Source organism: Danio rerio, chromosome 6, assembly GCF_052040795.2.
Source record: "Danio rerio strain M-AB ecotype USA chromosome 6, GRCz13ab, whole genome shotgun sequence".
In the NCBI taxonomy this organism is placed as follows: Eukaryota; Metazoa; Chordata; class Actinopteri; order Cypriniformes; family Danionidae; genus Danio; species Danio rerio.
This window is the reverse complement of record NC_141026.1, coordinates 62247501-62267386: the sequence shown is the minus strand read 5'-3', so window position 1 is coordinate 62267386 and position 19886 is coordinate 62247501. Positions and strand designations below refer to the sequence as shown.

The following is a 19886-nucleotide window of genomic DNA, read 5'->3' as shown; positions in this document are numbered from 1 at the left end:
AGAACATATATTAAAACAATAGACTTGTGAGGGGCAAACTCAGATATGCTGAGCACAGTTTATATGTGCGCACACACACACACACACACACACACAACACACACACACACACACACACACACAACACACACACACACATATATTTCCATGTTACATATATAAACACATTTACAAGAATATTATTATTATTATTTAATGTTATGAGGACCAGTAACACATTTGTTCTAGTGTATTATTTTCCACCATGTTGCAGTCTAATTTAACATGTTTTTATGATTTTATAATATATTGTGTAAGATCAATTTAAAATCTCTAAAACTGGAGCTTTTTTCAAGTTTACAGAAATCTTGTATATATATATATATGTATATCATCACCTTTTTATTATAAGGTTCTGTTTTCCCTAAACGTGCCCTACATGTAAATGATCAAAGCTCTCTTACATTTGCAAATTTGAGTAAAAACAGGGTAAAAGCAGATAGAACAGTTTCATTCTGAAAGGTCATTTAGAATTAGAAGGTTCTGTCTGGCAGATCATTCACTGAAGCATTACTTTTCAAGAAATACGATCAAGAAATACATAAGTTGGTTTTGTAATATGTTGATGCTTGAGAAAGTTATATTTTTGCTTTCTATAACATGCATTTCATGTTTTATAATATTTTTTCTTGTTTAAATTAAGTATACAAGAATGTGCTAAATATTTTTTCCAGTGCAGATGTTAACTTTATCTAGTTGATATGTTAATATTTATGAAATGTTGTGCATTATATGAATTAAGTTATATTTATTGAATTATATGCCCCATTAATTAAATTAAGTATTATTTCCTTCAAGTTTTAATATTAAATTTAAAGACTTCCAAAGAAACAGACGATGACCAAATGAGTCTAATAAACACAGAAGTGTTTTACTGACTCAATGTAAATAAATAAACATATTCCACATTTAATACGTACATATTTAAATATTCATTTCTTTTTCAACAATGTCAAATTTAACATTTCATCTCAATGTTGGTGACGCGGTGGCACAGTGGGTAGCACGATCGCCTCACAGCAAAAAGGTCCCTGGTTCGAGTCTCGGCTGGGTCAGTTGGTGTTTCTGTGTGGAGTTTGCATGTTCTCCCCGTGTTGGCTTGGGTTTCCTCCGGGTGCTCCGGTTTCCCCCACAGTCCAAACACATGCGGTACTGTTGAACTGGGTGAGCTAAAATTGACCATAGTGTATGTGTGTGATTGAGTGTGTATGGGTGTTTCCCAGTGATGGGTTGCAGCTGGCAGGGCATCCGCTGCGTAAAACATATGCTAGAATAGTTGTCGGTTCATTCCACTGTGGCAACCCTGGATTAATAAAGGGATCAAGCTGAAAAGAAAAATGAATGAATCTCAACGTCAAGAAATGCTTCCACATCATCCGGTTTACACACTGATCAGTTGTGTGCGGTGTGGCACTAATTAGCCGACTCAGAGTTTGTGTGATTTTGTCTCTGGTGTTTCCCGCTGTCAATGAAGCAGTCCAGCGAAATGACTAAGAAAGCTGATCCTGATTGGTCCTTGCGCGTGCATTAAAAATGCTGATTGGCTCACAGAAAGAACCTTATAGAGCACAGGTGTCAAATCCAGCTCCTGGAGGGCCGCAGCTCTGCAGTTTAGCTTTAACTCTAATTAAACACACCTGATCAAACTAACCGAGTCCTACAGGTAAGTGTGTTGAAGTAGGATTGGAACTAAACTGTGCAGAGCTGCGGCCCTCCAGGAACTGGATTTGACCCCTGTGTTATAGAGCCAAGCTAGAGTTCAACTTTGTAGATAAAATCTTTTTTGTTTTTTTAAATAAAAAGTCTTAAAATGTGAACTTAAAAAAAAAAAATACATCATATAAATGTAAATAAAGTTGTCATTTAATAGGAATATGAGAAGATGGAACGTAAGTAAACAAAGCCTTTCTCATGTATGTGGAAAAAACCCTTTTATTATGATCCAGGAAAGCTCTTTTAATCTCTGAGAAATGTGAATATAATTAAACACAACACATATAAATGAGGAAGGCTGTCTGCATTCATGCATTATTATAAAGCTCATTCCTCAATGAACACGTCTGATGAGAAATACAATGATAAGATTTGTTCTTGTGTGTAAAACAGAGCTGCTCATAGATACTTCACATCCATTAAATGATATTAAACAAATGTATTCATGTGATTTACTAATGTGTAGTAATGGATTTCTTTGCTCATGTTAACTACTGTAGTTAACTAGCGTTAGCTAATTAAAGAACTATATGGTAAAGCTTTAACACTGAGGATGCAGAAAGACAATACAGTCCTGATTTATTGACGCCGCAGGCACTTCTGAGAGACGGCCAGCAGGAGGAGCCACACTGAAGAGGAAGAGCAGAGATCACGTGTTCCTCATGCAAATCAGCCTGCAGATCCTCATTAATGAAGCTTCGACTGTTAAACTCGTTCATCACAGGCGCTTCTTCTCAAGCCAAACATCAGATCAGGATATAAAGACAGCCGTCACACACACTGCGGTCAATCTGCAGACACACACTGATCTCTGACTGACTCCAGATCAGTGTGTGTGTGGTCATGACTCTGAGCATCTGTGCTGTGATTGGCTGATGGGTTCCTCACACACACTGATTTCATTAACATCTTTTCCAGCCAGACCAAAGAATCTGTTCCGGATGATGAAGCGAACACACTGCAGGACCACATTCCTCTCGTGCCGGATATCAGGAGCCAGCAACTGCATGCGCACACACACACACACACACACACACGTATATAAATAGAGTCCAGTCTGAGCACATTCAGTCGCACACTTCAGTTACAAAAGATTAAAACTGCTGTGATGTCATTCAGATCTATATTAGTGTGTGTGTGAGAGAGAATGTGTGCACGTCTCTGCCTAAACACTCACCGGCCACTTTATTAGGTACACCTCACTAGTACCGGGTTGGACCACTTTTGCTATCAGATCTGCCTTAATCCTTGGTGTTATAGATTCCACAAGCTACTGGAAATATTCCTCAGAGATTTTGCTCCATATTGTCATGATAGCATCACACAGTTGCTGCAGATTTGTCGGCTGCACATCCATGATGCCAATCTCCCGTTCCACCACATCCCAAAGCTGCTCTATTGGATTGAGCTCTGGTGACTGTGGAGGCCATTTGAGTACAGTGAACTCATCGTCATGTTCAAGAAAGCAGTCTGAGATGATTGAGCTTTATGACATGCTGCGTTATCCTGCTGGAAGTAGCCATCAGAAGATGGAGACACTGTGCTCATAAAGGGATGGACATGGTCAGCAGCAATACTCAGGTAGGCTGTGGCGTTGATGCTCAATTAGTACTAATGGACCCAAAGAAAATCTCCCCCACACCATTACACCACCACCACCAGCCTGAACCGCTGATACAAGGCAGGATGATCCATGCTTTCATGTTGTTGAGGCCAAATTGTGAGCCGAGCAACAACCATGCCACGTTCAAAGTCTCTTAAATCCCCTTTCTTTCCCATTCTGATGCTCACTCTGACCTGCAGCAGATCCTCTTGATCATGTCTACATGCTGAAATGCAGTGAGCTGCTGCCCTGTGATTGGCTGATTAGACATTTGTGTTGAGCAGTTGGACAGGTGTACCTAATAAAGTGGCCAGTGAGTGGATACAAGAATGTGTATGTTGGTTTGAGTGTGTGTGTGTGTGTGTGTACTCACCATCTCCAGCAGTGTCGGTGGTTGTCTCTGCGGTTCAGCCGGTTTATTGTGAGCTCCTCGACCTCCTCTGCCTCCTCTTCTTCCTCGTCCTCTATGTCGCTGTGCATGATGGGACTGCGGTGCGGTGTGCTGCGATGCTGTGGGTGATGTGTGTGTGTGCTGTGTTGCTGTGGGTGCTGTGTGTGTGTGCTGTGGTGTGGTCAGGATGCTCTGGCTCTCCTGTAAGACCTGAGCAGCTTTCAGCAGCGGAGCATCTGTGAATCAAACACACACTTCAGTGATTCGCTCAGTGAATCAAACACAGCTTCAGTGAATCAAACACACAGCTGCTTCAGTGATCGGCTCAGTGAATTGATCATGAACCTCCTGCAGTGTGTTTCCGCTCACCCTCCTCCTCCTCCTCGCTGCTCTGCTCTCCATAGCTGGACATCAGGGATCCCAGCGCTGCCGTCACACTCCTGGGGGCGACAGTGATCTTCTGAACACACTCGTCCTTATCAGAGTCTGCAGGAGGAGGAAGAAGGTTGAGAGCTGAGAGAATCAAACTCCAGCAGAGCTCAGAGATGTGGAGATGCTCTTGGACTCTCGAGTATCTGATTACTAGTTAAGTTAAAGCAGCAGCAGATAACTGAATTCACCAATGTTCTCCAGGAGCCCGACACTGCTGTGAAGCGACTTCACTCATTCGTCTTGTCAGTGCTCCTACAGGAGAGGTTTTGGTCAGATTTGTTGATGTTTAGTCAATATTATAAGTGACTATGAGGGTGTCACGGTGGCTCAGTGGTTAGTACACCAAGAAGGTCTCTGGTTCTAGTCCCGTGTTGGTGTGGGTTTCCTCCGAGTGCTCCGCATTCCCCCACAGTCCAAACACATGTGCTATAGGGGAACTGATGAATGTGACAGTCGTAAGCTGCGTCCCAATGGCACACTATGCACTCATGCACTATGCACTTACACACTCAGCAGGATAGTATATGTATGTAGTGTCGTCCCAAATGGCACACATGTTTTTTTACTAAGCGGATGTTCAAACCGTTTCCCTGATGACGTTTGACGGTCGCCAAATCAGTGAAATAAACGACCGAATTATCAGATAACACCTGCCGTGAGTATAACCGCATTCACCATCAGGAGGCGCTATAATCACTCTCGTAGGAGAATTTTGCTTTCACCATCCAAAATAAATAAAGTTATCCAGCATGTGCGCCCGATATCTCCGCCCTTTCCGCTGCGTGAGCAAACCTGCGGTGGTTGAGTGTGTGAAGTGTCCATCATTACACACTTCATTATACCGGCTGAATGAGTGCAGCATCCGGGTCATTAAAGTGCACTTATTATTATTATTAGAGTTTTCAGTGTGAACACACTACTTACACTATTAATACTACAAAATGGCGTAGAATAGTGCAGAAGTGAGTGATTTGGGACGCAGTGTTTGTGTTGTTAAACCGGTGTCCACTAGATGGAGGTGTTCTGTGTTCTCTCGGAGTGCTGAACAGGTGCGGTGTTTTGCTGTGATTATGTTTGGACCAGGTGTGGAGTGTTACCTGTGAAGTGTGTTTGGATAAAGATCAAGGCTGCGTCTGAAACTGCCTACTACTCAGTAGGTGCTGCATTTGAATGTAAACGTACTGCTCGGCTGTTAGTAAAGTGCGCTCTATACAGTATGAATGTGAAAAGTATGAATGGATTTCGGGCGTACTACATCTGCCATTTTTTCATTGTCATGTGACCTACCTGCGCCAGTTGCGTCGCTTCACTTCATTCATGAAATCTTTCGCAGGGCATTATGGGATAGCGCAGTATGCATGGAATGCGCACTTCAGAATCTCGTCGGAAGTAGTAAGTCATCCGGGTAGTTCTTGCATACTGATTTTCCAATTCTATGAATTCAAACACACTACTCTGCTCGCATACTGATTTCAGTGTACTATATAGTATGGAAGTATGCGGTTTCGGTTTCTTTATATTTGTATCATTTCACTTAATTTTTGGTTAAATATATTTAAGTATTAGGTTAAGTATTTATTTTCTGCTGTGGATCTTTATTTGGTTTTGTTGCTACGTTTTTGAGTCAGGAGGTTGTAAATTGGCTGTAGTGTGTATGGATGTTTCCCAGTACTGGGTTGCATCTGGAAGGGCATCTGCTGTGTAAAACATATGCTGGAATAGTTGGTGGTTCATTCTGTGGTGGTGACCCCTGATGAATAAAGGGACTCAGCTGAGGGACAGTGAATGCATGAAGAGACTATGATGAGATATTTTATTCGGGTTGTTTGACAATTCTACAGAAAACCTGGGAAAGGTGTGTGTGTGTGTGTGTGTATATATATATATATATATATATAGTAAATGTTTTCTGTTAAGCACGTTTCATATTCATAAATAATAGTTTAGTGGCTCTTTCTATCATTAATTCAGAATTGATCTTGACTGATATTAGGAAAGCATCCAGAACTCTAATATTATAAGCAGGTATTAAAACCGTCTCATTAGGGTGGAACTTTACTGCCCGTTTGTCATACGTGTTACCCTGGTGGTGTTGGTTTTGAAGTATATTTCTGTCTCATAATTGAATTGATTGTCCTGTCTGTGTGTTTATGACTGTATTTTTGTGATGTTGTACTGACCGGCTTCGCTGTCGGCCAGAGCTGCGAGCGGGTCTCTGTCCTCATGCTGGCGTTTCCCCAGACTGGATCCTCTGCCCCGCTGTGGACCGCCGCGGCCCCTGAAGCGCCTGCACACACCACACACACACTGCACATTACTGCTGCAGTCCACCGATTGGCTGTTCCTGTTCATCACACACGCCTCCTCCTGTACTTCACTGTGTTTGCAGTGTACTACTCATGCAGCTTTCTGCTTTTTACACTCATACAAAGAGTCGATGAGAGTTAATACGGCATTATACAAATAAAACATGACTATAATCAGCATTATTACTATCAACAAGTGAAGCAGAGCTGCAACTGAAATGAATCATATGAGGGAATGAATCAGTCACTGAGACGGGGACTTACACTACTGGTGGATTTACACACATATTTATTACCCCATGATGGACTAAAGCAGCACACACACACACGCACAAACACACGCGCACACACAGAAACACGCACACAGACACACGCACACAGACGTGCACACGCACACACACACGCACACAGACACACACAGACAAAGACACACACGCACACAGACACACGCACACAGACACACGCACACAGACACACGCACACACACAGACACGCACACACACAGACACGCGCACACACAGACACGCGCACACACAGACACGCGCACACACAGACACACGCACACACAGACACACACAGACACACGCACGCACACACACACACACACGCACACAGACACACGCACACAGACACACGCACACACACAGGCACACGCAGACACACGCACAGACACAAACACACACGCACACACGCACGCACACACACACACGTAAATAAATATAAACTCAAACTAAATGAATGTGTTTTAACGTGAGCTGAGAAACAGACCCGAACTGTGGCGTCTCCAGCACGTCTCCACGCTGCTCCTTCACCTCCATCAGCTTCTGCTTCTTCTCCACGTTTCTCAGCGTCGGGTAATTTCTGCACACCAGAGAACACACACTTCACTACAGCGCGCTACACCTTTCACAAACATCTAACTGGAGCTGCACTTTCCACATCGTGTGCGCACACTACACACTTACATCCCATCATATCAGACACACTGCATCATGCTATATTCCAAAGAAACCTAATGATGGCATGTTTTCCCCAGCCCATTAACTCAACCCATACCCCACCAACAGGACGCTTCAGTTTACATCCTGTTTTTGCCATTAAATCCTAATCTAATCATGAGCAGCTATACATCATTGCCTTCTGAAGACACAGATTTCCAAACCATTTCTGTCATGCAGGAAGAGCAGCAGATAAACCGGTTTACCGTCACCCTTCAACCTGTGGGACCGCTTGTGTGCATTTATAAACCCATAATACTGTAGTCTAAAGATGCAGCATTCATGACAAACTGTGTATCATTTGAAAGCCTAAAATGTCTAGTTTCCATATCTGCTGACGGATTTTTGATAGATATCAGCGAGCAACAGTTCTGTATTTATTTGCAACACAAACACTCAGTCCTGAAGCATTACTCTGCTACAGCAATCCACATGTACACTTTCATTTAGCTGATTATTAGAGATTAAAATCAAGTTAAACACCACCAAACGGCCCACACTACTGTAGAAATCATGTCAGAGGTATGAAACCGCTCATATTCGTTCAGTTTGCACTTTAGTGACCATTAATAGGAACTGGAGGTCATTTGTCCTGGTGGTGATGTGTGGTACTGCAGCCAAACTAAACTACTCAAAGCTCATTTTTTGATACAAACTTCAAATTTAGAATATCATTTGTGCAGATAATTATCTCTGATTTTCTGTCAATTTTAGGCAAAAACACGTTTAATGAAATTCATACTTTACATATTATAATACCATATACATTTATTGTTTCATTATTATTATACACAAAGGCACATCACTTTTTATTTTATTTCACTTTCTGGTCTTTTTTCACTTCAGCATGTGTGTGTGTGTGTGTGTGTGTGTGTGTGTATGTGTGTGTGTGTCAGACCTGCGGCGCTCCTCTCTCCACCTCCTGATGTCCTCCTCCGTCTCCAGCTTGATCCTCTTGGCTCCTGCAGTGTGATTCTGATGAAGACAGCAGCGGGTCAGTGTTTATTACACTCAGCAGTGCTCACACACAGCATCTGCAGCCACAGCCATCACCAGCACACACACTTCAGTCTACGCGTACTTCTTAAACAACAGCAGCTCGCATCTTCAACTTTTGGCTTTACAACTTCACACTTTTTGAGGAACAAAAAAAGAAACAAAATCTCTGAGGAATATTTCCAGTAGCTTGTTGAATCTCTGCCATGAAGGATTAAGGCAGATCTGAAGGCAAAAGGAGTCCAACCTGATACTAGTAAGGTGTACCTAATAAAGTGGCCGGTGAGTGTGTACGCATGTATGTGTGTGTGTGTGTGTGTGTGTATAGTGAATGTTTTCTGTTAACCAAGTTTAATATTCATAATTAATAGTTTAGTAGCTAATTGTTGATGTGTTTTGGAGGAAACGACTGATTGTTTTTCTAGATGAAACTCTTATTCCTGATCTGGGGTCATTGAGAGATCTTTAGAGCTGCTCTGAATCTGTCCGATCAGAAGACTCACGTTCCTCCAGTGGATCTTCACCAGCTTCTCATGAGCAGAAAACTGACAGTCTGGAACTGAACACTGCGGAGAGGAGGAGATCATGATGAGCGTCAGCTTCTCACACACACTGATGATGATGATGAGGAGGAGGATGTTCACCTTGACGTGCTGTGCGATGTGCTCCTCATATTTGTCCCGAGTTTTGAATCCTCGATCGCAGGAGTCACAGAAATGACTGAACTCCGGCTGCTTCTGCTGCTTCTGTTTAGAGGAGGAACTGCGTCACATATGACTGAGCACGACAGAGGACTGCCAGATCAACATCGAAACACACACACACACACACACACACACACACACACACACACACACACACACACAGACACACAGACAGACAAACACTCAGGTAACAGAGAGAAACACACACAGAGAAATAAACACACAGAAACACACACTTTAACTATTAGTGTCAAAACACAGAGACATATAGTCACATGCAGAAACACACACGATCAATCAAACACAGAAAAACACACACACACACACACACAGAAAAACTTATACACCCACAAACTCACACCAACACACTGAAATGCAGAAACACACATCTACACAAATCCACTCTAAAAAAACACACACACACACACACACACACACACACACACACACACACACACCCAAAAACAAACACCCCAAAACAGAAACACACACACACACACACACAGAAATACATACACACAGAGAAAAATACCTACACAAAAATAGACACACACACTGAAATGCAGAAACGCACACAAACACAGAGACAATCAAGCACAGAAAAACACACACCTACACAAACCCTGACTCAAAAAACACACACACCCAAAAACAAACACACACAAAAACAGAAACACCCCAAAACAGAAACACACATACACACACAGAGAAAAACACCAACACAAACACACACACACACACACACAGAGAAACAAGCAAACAGAAAACACACACCAGGAGAAACACACACCTACACAAGCCCTGACTCAAACACACACATCCAAAAACAAACACACAAAAAACAGAAACACACACCTACACACACACACACACACACACCCAAAAACAAACACCCAAAAAACAGAAACACACACCTACACACACACACACACCCAAAAACAAACACACAAAAAACAGAAACACACACACCACACACACACACACACAAACAAACACAACAAAAACAAGCACACACTGAAAAACACACAAACAAAACAATTCCACATAGAGAGTGTGTGTTAGTGTGTGTGAGTGAGTGTGTTCACCTTTTTCCCCCAGTGCTGCTGCATGGAGCCACGCCAGCCTTCATGATGATGATGATGATGACTATTATGATGAGCTGAGAGAGAAACATGCGGTCGGTCGGTCAGTCACACACACACACACACACACACACACACACACACACACACACATCAGCAGCAGATTAACACTGCAGTCCTCCATCAGTCAGTGCGCTGTTCCTGTGTTAATGGCAACAGTATCTGGATGCAGCTGAGATTGCACCGCAGCAGGTCTGCATCCAGACCTCTCTCCTTTCTGCAGCAGCAGACACTGTTAGAAACACGTCACTGTTCTACATCTGTGCTTATATAGCAGCTTTTCTTTCTTCTATTAAAGAAGAGGACCGAGAGGAAGAATGAAGAAAAGGAGAAAGTTATGAAGCGTGCACTGAGCAGAGTGAGCATGCAGTGTGAGCAGAGTGAGCATGCAGTGTGAGCATGCATCTATAAACAGCCTTTAACACTGACATTAACATCTCCAGCTCAAACACTCTGAAGAGCGGCTGTGCTAATTATGACACAACTAAACACATCAGCTGTTACTGGGGGAGAACACCACACACTGAATAACTGCAGATCTACCAGTGACGGAAAGAGTACTGAGAACTCAGACTCCAGTAAAGCAGCAGCACTCGCCTGAAGATGCAGTGCGAGAACAGTAAAGAGACCTGCTGCTGTGAACATTACTCAGAGGATCAGTAAACAGTAGAGCTTTCCTAAATACTCAAGAGTAGTGAGTATTACACTGTGTATAGCTGATGTGTTCACATGACATGTGTGTGTGTAAACGTCACATTCTGTAGTGCATCTAGTGATTGGCCAGCAGACGCACAACATCATCAGACGCTAATACTAGGGTAGATTTAGGTCATGATGTTAGGTGGAAAAAATTCAATGTCTAGCCAGCGTCTGAGGACAGCGTCACAATGACGTCACACACTGACATTTATTCATCAGGTATGACAACCAAAAGCTCTTGTTCTCTCCAGACTGGACTATTGCAACTCTCTACTAGCCGTGCTTCCAGCTAACTCTATCAAACCTCTTCATCTGCTTCAGAACGCAGCAGCACGAGTGGTCTTCAATGAAGCTAAAAGAGCACATGTCACTCCGCTGCTCATCCGTTTGCACTGGCTGCCAGTTGCTGCTCGCATCAAATTCAAAGCTCTGATGTTTACCTACAAAGCGACTTCTGGCTTTGCTCCTTCTTATCTGATCTCACTTCTGCAGATGTATGTGCCTCCAGAAACTTGCGTTCTGTGAATGAACGTCGCCTCGTGGTTCCATCCCAAAGAGGGAAGAAATCACTTTCGCGAACTCTCGCATTCAATCTGCCCAGTTGGTGGAATGAACTCCCGAACTGCATCAGAACGGCAGAGTCACTCGCTGTCTTCAAGAAACCACTAAAAACTCAACTATTTAGTCTCCACTTCACTTCCTAATCTGCAATTGCCTCTCTGGCTCCTCTGCTAACTGTACTACAGAAAATATAAATAAATAAAAAAATGACTGATGTTTTGCTTCTTACAAACTTGCCGACAGCACTTCTTCATTGTTGTTCTTATAGTTGTGTCATAAATATGGATAAAGTCATGAATAAAGTGTCTGCTAAATGACTAAATGTAAATGTAAAATCCAACATCTGACAGACGTCACAGTGGCAACGTCCACACAACGACAAGCTGTGACATCATTAGACGTTGATATTTGGTTGGTTTTAGGTTGGACATTGACGTTGAGTTCTGACGTCAACCCGATTTTCATTTCCAAATAAAATGCACCGTCATAGCCCTATGACAGGGGTGTCCAAACTCAGTCCTAGAGGGCCGGTCTCCTGTAGAGTTGAGCTCTAACCCTAATCAAACACACCTGAACAGCTGATCAAGCTCTTACTACGTATACTAGAAACTTTCTGGCAGGTGTGTTGAAGCAAGTTATGGCAAAACTCAGCAGGACACCGGCCCTCCAGGACTGAGTTTGGACACGCCTGCCCTATGTCCTCAGGGGACAACATCAATCTGACATCATGTTGGCTTCTTGTACCTGCTGGGTGTTTCATCATACAGTAAACATCCGCCGTCTTCTCATCACTGACATCCTCTAAACAGTGTCTGGGTCAGGTGTGTGAAGATTCTGCACATCTTCTTGGACACTTTTAATGCTTCATAACTGCTGCAAACTGTTTGGAATCGCACGTGTCTAGAGGGAGTTCAGTATGATGGGTTTAGCTTCTCTGTGATCTGACTGGGCAGGAATCAGCACTGATCTCTCTAATCCCCATAGAGGAGAGTAAATACAGCAGTGATGCAGGATGAAGGACAGTAGTGGAGTAACAGCACTGATACTGCAGTTAACATCTGCTCAAGTAAATTAAGAGCACATTTTTAAAAACTACTTAGTAAAGTACAATTCCTGAGCAAAACTCCTCAATTACAGTAGTCTGAGTATTTGTAGTTACTCTACACCCCTGAGATTAACTGTGCTTATATATATACTGTCCGGCAAAACTATCCGGCTTTTTCCTGTGATGTGCGCCTGCTGTAAAGCTGCTTTTAAACTATAACTATTATGAAAGGTTTCTCCACAGTAAGTTCTCCAGCAATGTGTACCTGCGCGGGGCTGCGCGGCTCTGTGTCCGCCTCTGGAGCTCCACACTCCGGGCTCCGGCTGGCTCCAGCTCCAGTCTCGGGCCGCCTGAAAGGCTCTGGAGCTCTGCTGAGGCTCCGCGCTGAAGTCCGGCGGGGGCAGGCGCTGCTGCTGCCCGCTCATGGCGACGGTTCTCCGGCTTAAACTTCACAGCGGTTCGATGGAGATTCACACACTCGTATAAACACAAACACGTGCTGCGGAAACATGCAGATATAAACACGTGTGTGCGCTCTCTCACCGATACGTCACTTCCGACATGCGCTGAGCTCGTCTTGCTAGATGACGTAAAATATACAACTTGAATGCGACACGGTGGCGTCAAGAAGGTCGCTGGTTCGAACCCGGCTGGGTCAGTTGGTGTTTCTGTGTAGAGTTTGCATGTTCTCCCCGTGTTGGCGTGGGTTTCCTCCGGGTGCTCCGGTTTCCCAGTTTTGTGAAGGGCATCCGCTCCGTAAAACATAGGCTGGATAAGTTTTTGGTTCATTCTGCTGTGGCAATCCAAAAAAAAAAAAAAAAAAAAAAATATATATATATATATATATATATATATATATATATATATATATATATATATATATATATATATATATATATATATATGAGCAAACACACCAACAATCAGCCTTTTTTACCCACTTTCATCTGTGAAATTAAAAAAATTCAGAGTCGTCCAATATAAACTCCAAAAATTGATCTATTTAAAACTACAAAAATTTATTGGGTTTCTATCTAAAATCTATATAATATTATTAATTGGAGAATTATTTTACTTTTTAATTATTTTTAAGCCTCTGTTCAGTTTTGTTCTCCAAACTTTCTTCTGTCCTTACTTTGTAACTATATTTTATCAATAAAATATATATATATATATATATATATATATATATATATATATATATATATATATAACCATTATGATGCTACTAATAAAAAAGCAATTAAAATAGTTGTATGTGCTTTTATTTATATGTATTATTGTACACGCCTGACCACTGTGCTTTTCTACTTGTTTTACTCTGTTCTTTCAGCATCATTAAAATAAAATGAAAAATATGACATGGAACAATAAGATAAGGGAATGAAAATTACACATCATCTCTTAATAAAACATTCATATTTATTAAAGTGATGTATGGGATATTTTACTCCGCTCTGTTGAGTTTTAAAAAGTTAAAGCATTACACCTCAGCTGTGCATTATTCTCTGATAATCCGCTGTCAGCCGCAGGTGATGACTGCTCTCCTCCTCTTCTCCTGCACCGCTGCTGAGATGTAGTATTAGTCAGGTGTGTGTCCTCCACATCTCCTCCTTCTGTTGTGATATCTGACTGTTGTAGCTGAGATATAACTAGATATGGAGCTGTAATGCGCTCTAAACCTGCCGGAACTACTTTAACTGTGCCTTTATCTGACAATAACCAAACACCTGAGAGTGACCAGCAGCCAATCAGAATCAAGAGTTTAGCATAACACAGTGTACATAATTAAAAAGAGAATGTTATCAATGCAGCTCCTCTGATCTTTCATATTAATGATTTATATATTCATACTGTAAACAAGAATCATCAACAAGAGCTTCATCACGAGCAGCACTGTAATATTATTATTTTTATTAAAGCATTAAAATATTTCTACACATATAACCATACAAATGATGTCTATTCAGGTTTATATAATGAATAATCTGCATCAACATTTGATTAAAAGCTTTAAATCTGATTTGGTCCTCTTTAATTTTGCTGCCTTGATGAGGAAATATTAAAATACATGTGCACATTATACATTTACAGTGTAAAATCTCTGATTGATGGTCATTTACATCGCGACTGACGATTTAATAAGAGCTGCCGGAGCATCTCGCATCAGGATAAATAATGCTAATCAATCACAGTATCAGATATGACAATCATTCACTGGCATTAAATATGACAGTCATCTGTTCACTAATGATCAGACTGGATGAGGCGTCTGATCACATGACTCCAGATTCGTCTGATTCTCGCTGATTATCGGCCAGTAGTTTGGGTTCTCCTCGTACCACTGAACTGAAAACACACACACACACACACACACACACAATCATCATCATCATCATCATCATCATAATTATCGTTGATCACTGATCATCTAAGAGTAGCAGGCAATAATACCTGCAGAAGTGTCATTATCTTTGCTGTCTTCTATTAATGAAATTGATTTTTAAGTATTTAAGTGTATTCATCCATTAACTTTCATTCAGCTTAGTCCCTTTATTTATCAGGGGTCTCCACAGCGGAATGAACCGCCAACTATTCCAGCATATATTTTACACAGCGGATGCCTTTCCAGCTGCAACCCAGTACTGGGAACCACCCATACACACTCATACACTACGGCCTATTTAGTTGATCAGTTCCCCTAAAGCTCACAACAAAGGTGGAGAGGTATTGCGCATCATATTTAACGCACCGATTACTGGGAATTTTATGTAATTTTGCTCACATGAATTCATTCATGCATGCATTTTCTTTTCAGCGTAGTCCTTTTATTAATCAGGGGTCTCCACAGCGTAATGAACCACCAACTATTCAAGTATGTTTTACACAGTGGATGCCCTTCCAGCTGCAACCCATCACTGGTAAACACCCATATACACTCATTCTCTCACACACACACACACACACACACACACACACACACACACACACACACACACACACACACACACTACGGCCAGTGTAGTTGATCAGTTCCCCTATAGCGCATGTGTTTGGACTGTGGGGGAAACGGGAGCACCCGGAGGAAACCCACACCAACACGGGGAGAACATGCAAACTCCACACAGAAACACTAACTGACCGAGACTCAGCCAAGACTGACCGAGACTCGAACCAGAGACCTTCTTACTGTTTAGCCACAGTGCTACTGTGTCACCCTACTATTTATGTATGTTCCTATTGTGCGTTGACACTCTTGCTGGTGTAACAGAGAGATTCCCTTCAGTGGGACAAATAAAGGGATATCTACTCTATGATGTTCACTAGTGAGTGCCCTACCGGTGCGTCTGATTCCCTCTGTCCAGGCCACTTTGGGTCTCCAGCCGAGTCTGTGCAGCTTCACAGAGTTCATGGGGTATCGCAGCTCTGTCACAGGACTGAAGATCACACACACATACACACACACACACAAGCACGCACACACAAGCACGCACACACACGCACGCACACACACGCACGCACACACGCGCACGCACACACGCACGCACACACACACACCAGATCATCATGAAGAATCTGACAGAATAATGAATGTGAAACAGCTCAGAGTCACCACACACCGATCTTCCACAAACTCCAGCCAGTCGTCCAGAGATTCAGCAGAGACGCTCTTCACTGTCTGTGCACAGAAAACACTCTGTAAGAGTCAGAACTACACAAAACACCAGGCTGCGTCTTTAAAAACAACCATTTACAAGACAAATGTACAGCTGAAGTCAGAATTATTCGCCCCCTTTCAATTTTATTGTCTTTGTTAAATATTTCCTAAATGATGTTGAACAGGTTCAGGAAATGTTCACAGAGTGTCTGATAATATCTGTTCTTCTGGAGAAAGTCTGATTTGTTTTATTTCAGCTAGAATAAAAGCAGTTTTTAATATTTTAAACACAATTTTAAGGTCAATATTAGCCCCTTTAAGCTATATTTGTTTTTGATAGTCTCCAGAACAAACCATCATTATACCCTAACCTGCCTAGTTACCCTAACTACCCTAGTGAAGCCTTTACATGTCACTGTAAGCTGAACACTAGTGTCTTGAAGAATATCTAGTCTAATATTGTGTGTTGTCATCATGGAGAAGAGGAAACACATCAGTTATTAGAGATGAGTTATTAACACTGTTATGATTAGAGATGTGCTGGAGAAATCTGCTCTCCATTAAACAGAAATTGGGGGAAAAATAAACAGGGAGGCAAATAATTCTGACTTCAGATGTATATTGCTTCTGACTATTGCTGTCTGGCTCTAGCTCTGATTAAACTCTTTATTTCTTCTACAGCACTTTCACCGCGCACACTGTGCCAAAGTAGCTTAACATTAATAAATATACATGGAATTCAAATGTGGATATTTAAAAAGCATGTGCATTCTGAAGCCTTTAAAGCTCAATTCAAGTTAGTTAGTAAAGCTCCTTTGACAAGAATTATTGTTTCAAAGCAGCTTTACAAAGAGATGCACATTACTGCATCAGTAACATTAAAGTTACAAATCGAACAGAAGTTATGATGCACAGACACAGTTAACCTGCATTTTACAGCATATTGTCTGTGTGTACGTGTTTAATGAAGTATAATAAAATATGCTTCAGAATATATAATATAGGTGGCGCAGTGGGTAGTGCTGTCGCCTCACACCAAGAAGGTTGCTGGTTTGAGTCTCGGCTGGGTCAGTTGGTGTTTCTATGTGGAGTTTGCATGTTCTCCTCGTGTTTGCGTGAGTTTCCCCCACAGTCCAAACACATGCGCTATAGGGGAATTGTGTAAGCTAAATTGTCCATGAGTGTGCGAGTGTGAATGGGTTTCCCAGTGATGGGTTGCAGCTGGAAGGGCATCTGCTGCATAAATCAAATGCTGGACAAGTTGGCGGTTCATGCCGCTGTGGCGACCCCAGATTAATAAAGGGACTAAACCGAAAATGAATGAATATATAATAATAAGCTTGACATGTTTGTTTCTATAACTGCTGTTTTCATTTATAGCGCTTCAATTTAGCATCTGGTTTACAAACACGATGAACAGCAGCTACGCTAATTATTCTATTTATTCTCTATTTCCACCTGGGGATGCTCATCCCGAGGCCCCTAGAGACTATGCAGCATTACTGAAGCGAACCAAGACCCGTGAAGAGATGATCCCAAGGCATCCATAATCCTGGACCAGGCCGTATCCGGAGCAGCTGCTGTGGTCTTCACAGAGGAAAGGAATGCATGAGACTGATCCCTGAAACACCACCATGACAGACGAGTCCCTGCATTGACTGTTTGGGCCAGCCTGACCCCCCACCGGTGCCCTTCTCACACCTGCCCCTTCTCCACAGCTTCTCCAGCAGCTAGACTGCAGCTCCACACTGGACGTTTGGCCGGAAGAATAGTGGTTGTTCCTAACAGAGCCTGCTTCCTCTTGAGGGGTTTTTCCCTTCACTTTGGTCAATATGTTGATGTTTTTCCCCCATCGCCGCTGTCGCCACTGGATGCTTGGATCGGGATTTGTAGAGCTGCTCTTTGATGGATTTGCTCTTCAGTGTTTGGACTTTCAGCAGTGAAGATTAAACCACACCGAACTGAGCTGAACTTCTGAAATCCGGACTTTACTAGAACTACATTAAGCTGCTTTGACACGTTCTACATTGGGGGAAGCGCTGTAGAAATAAACATCAATTCTATTGAATTGAAGTGTGATTGAAACTGAAGTTTGTAAGAATAAAGCACTGAATAAACATCGGCGAGTGATCTCTGCAGCGTCTCCTGCATGTGTGTGTAGTGGCCCTGACCTGCTCTCACCATTTGGACCAGTTCTCTGGCCAGCTGAATGATGGGAATCTCAAAGCCGGTCCCGATGTTGTAGATTTCTCCCAGAATGCCCTTCTCCATCACCGTCAGGAAGGCGTCGGTGACGTCAGAGACATACAGGAAGTGTCTTGACTGCAGGCCGGAGCCCTGGATAGTGCTGAACACACACAAGCAGATGAAACACACTGATTAGTAAACGACTGTAGACACACACACACACACACACACACACACACACACACACACATGCGCACACACAAAGCAGATGAAAAACAGACAAACAAAACAGACAAAATAAACAAGCGACACACAAACGCAGACCCTCGGATGAAATACAGACCAACACACAGCAGCAGAGCCTCAGCAGGGCTGGTTAGTCGGAGTAAACTCACCACTTCTGCTGCTGCTGCAGGAGCGAGAGGAATCTGGGAATGACCTGAGGAACACAATGGCAGTGTTAAACACTGAGCAGAGTGCTGTCGATCATATTAAACTGACCCTCCTGTACCTTCTCATGATGCTGCCGCGGCCCGTACACATTACTGCTCCTCGTGATCACGGCTGGAAACTGCAGAAAGCACAACATCAGCACACATTCAGCCATTGCATACGCTGTATATATGGAGTGTGGAGTGACGCCGACACCTTGTGTTTGAGCCAGTAGCTGGTGACGATGCTCTCGGCTGCAGCTTTGGATCTGGAGTAGGGGTTTGTGGGTCTTTTAGGACTCAGCTCATCAAAGGGCTGCAGTGCGAGAGCAGCGCATCAGAACAGCAGCAGTGAACAGGTAAACAGGGGAACAGGTAGTTTATTCACCTGGTCTACGCTGTCACCGTACACCTCATCAGTGCTGATGTAGATGAAGCGCTGCACACTGGCCTCCAGCGACGCCCGCACCAGCACCGCAGTGCCGTCCACATTCACACGCATGAAGCGCGACGGACACACAAACGAGTTCTCTGCAGCACACACACACACACACACACACACACACACACACACACACACACACACACACACACACACACACACACACACACACACACACACACACACACACACACACACACACACACACACACACACACACACACACACACACACACACACACACACACACACACACACACACACACACACACACACACACACACACACACACACACACGCACACACACGCACACTGACTTATTAACACACAGATTAAAGTATACACTCAACATCTGAAGGCTAACAGCAGCTCTGAACTCGCTGATCTATCAAACATAATATGAGCTTCAGGCCCAAAACACAAACTCTGCTAAACCAGCTGTTTTCAGCAATCTGCCTTCAGGAGAAAACATTTAGAACATATTTCATTGTTATTTACTTAAAAATACACAAAAAAACAACAACAACTACAACAAGCA

General features: G+C 42.8%; 2 protein-coding genes across 25 annotated transcripts in view; both read right to left on the bottom strand.

The window, feature by feature from the left end:
* Positions 1–1955: 1955 nt before the first annotated feature.
* On the bottom strand, positions 1956–13143 carry nufip1 (nuclear FMR1 interacting protein 1). Of its 13 annotated transcripts, none has more exons than XM_087255084.1 (11): positions 12295–13119; positions 11203–12119; positions 10268–10442; positions 9123–9224; positions 8982–9044; positions 8381–8457; positions 7253–7345; positions 6359–6465; positions 4116–4232; positions 3729–3982; positions 1970–2755 (listed from the first exon to the last, which is right to left on the bottom strand). In XM_087255084.1, the coding sequence occupies exons 3-11, from the start codon at positions 10289–10291 to the stop codon at positions 2594–2596; spliced, it is 999 nt and encodes a 332-aa protein (XP_087111210.1). In that variant the 5' UTR covers positions 10292–10442; positions 11203–12119; positions 12295–13119; the 3' UTR covers positions 1970–2593.
* An 892-nt stretch (positions 13144–14035) lies between these two features.
* tgds (TDP-glucose 4,6-dehydratase) overlaps positions 14036–19886 on the bottom strand; it is an 8655-nt gene continuing 2804 nt past the window's right edge. For 4 of the 12 annotated variants that reach the window (NM_001441693.1, NM_001441695.1, NM_001441694.1 and 1 more), the window contains 8 exon segments: positions 14036–14978; positions 15969–16066; positions 16250–16308; positions 18469–18634; positions 18870–18913; positions 18986–19045; positions 19123–19221; positions 19294–19436. In NM_001441693.1, coding sequence (NP_001428622.1) covers positions 14884–14978; positions 15969–16066; positions 16250–16308; positions 18469–18634; positions 18870–18913; positions 18986–19045; positions 19123–19221; positions 19294–19436 — 764 coding nt within the window. In that variant the 3' untranslated portion in view covers positions 14036–14883. 12 annotated transcript variants of the gene reach the window in all.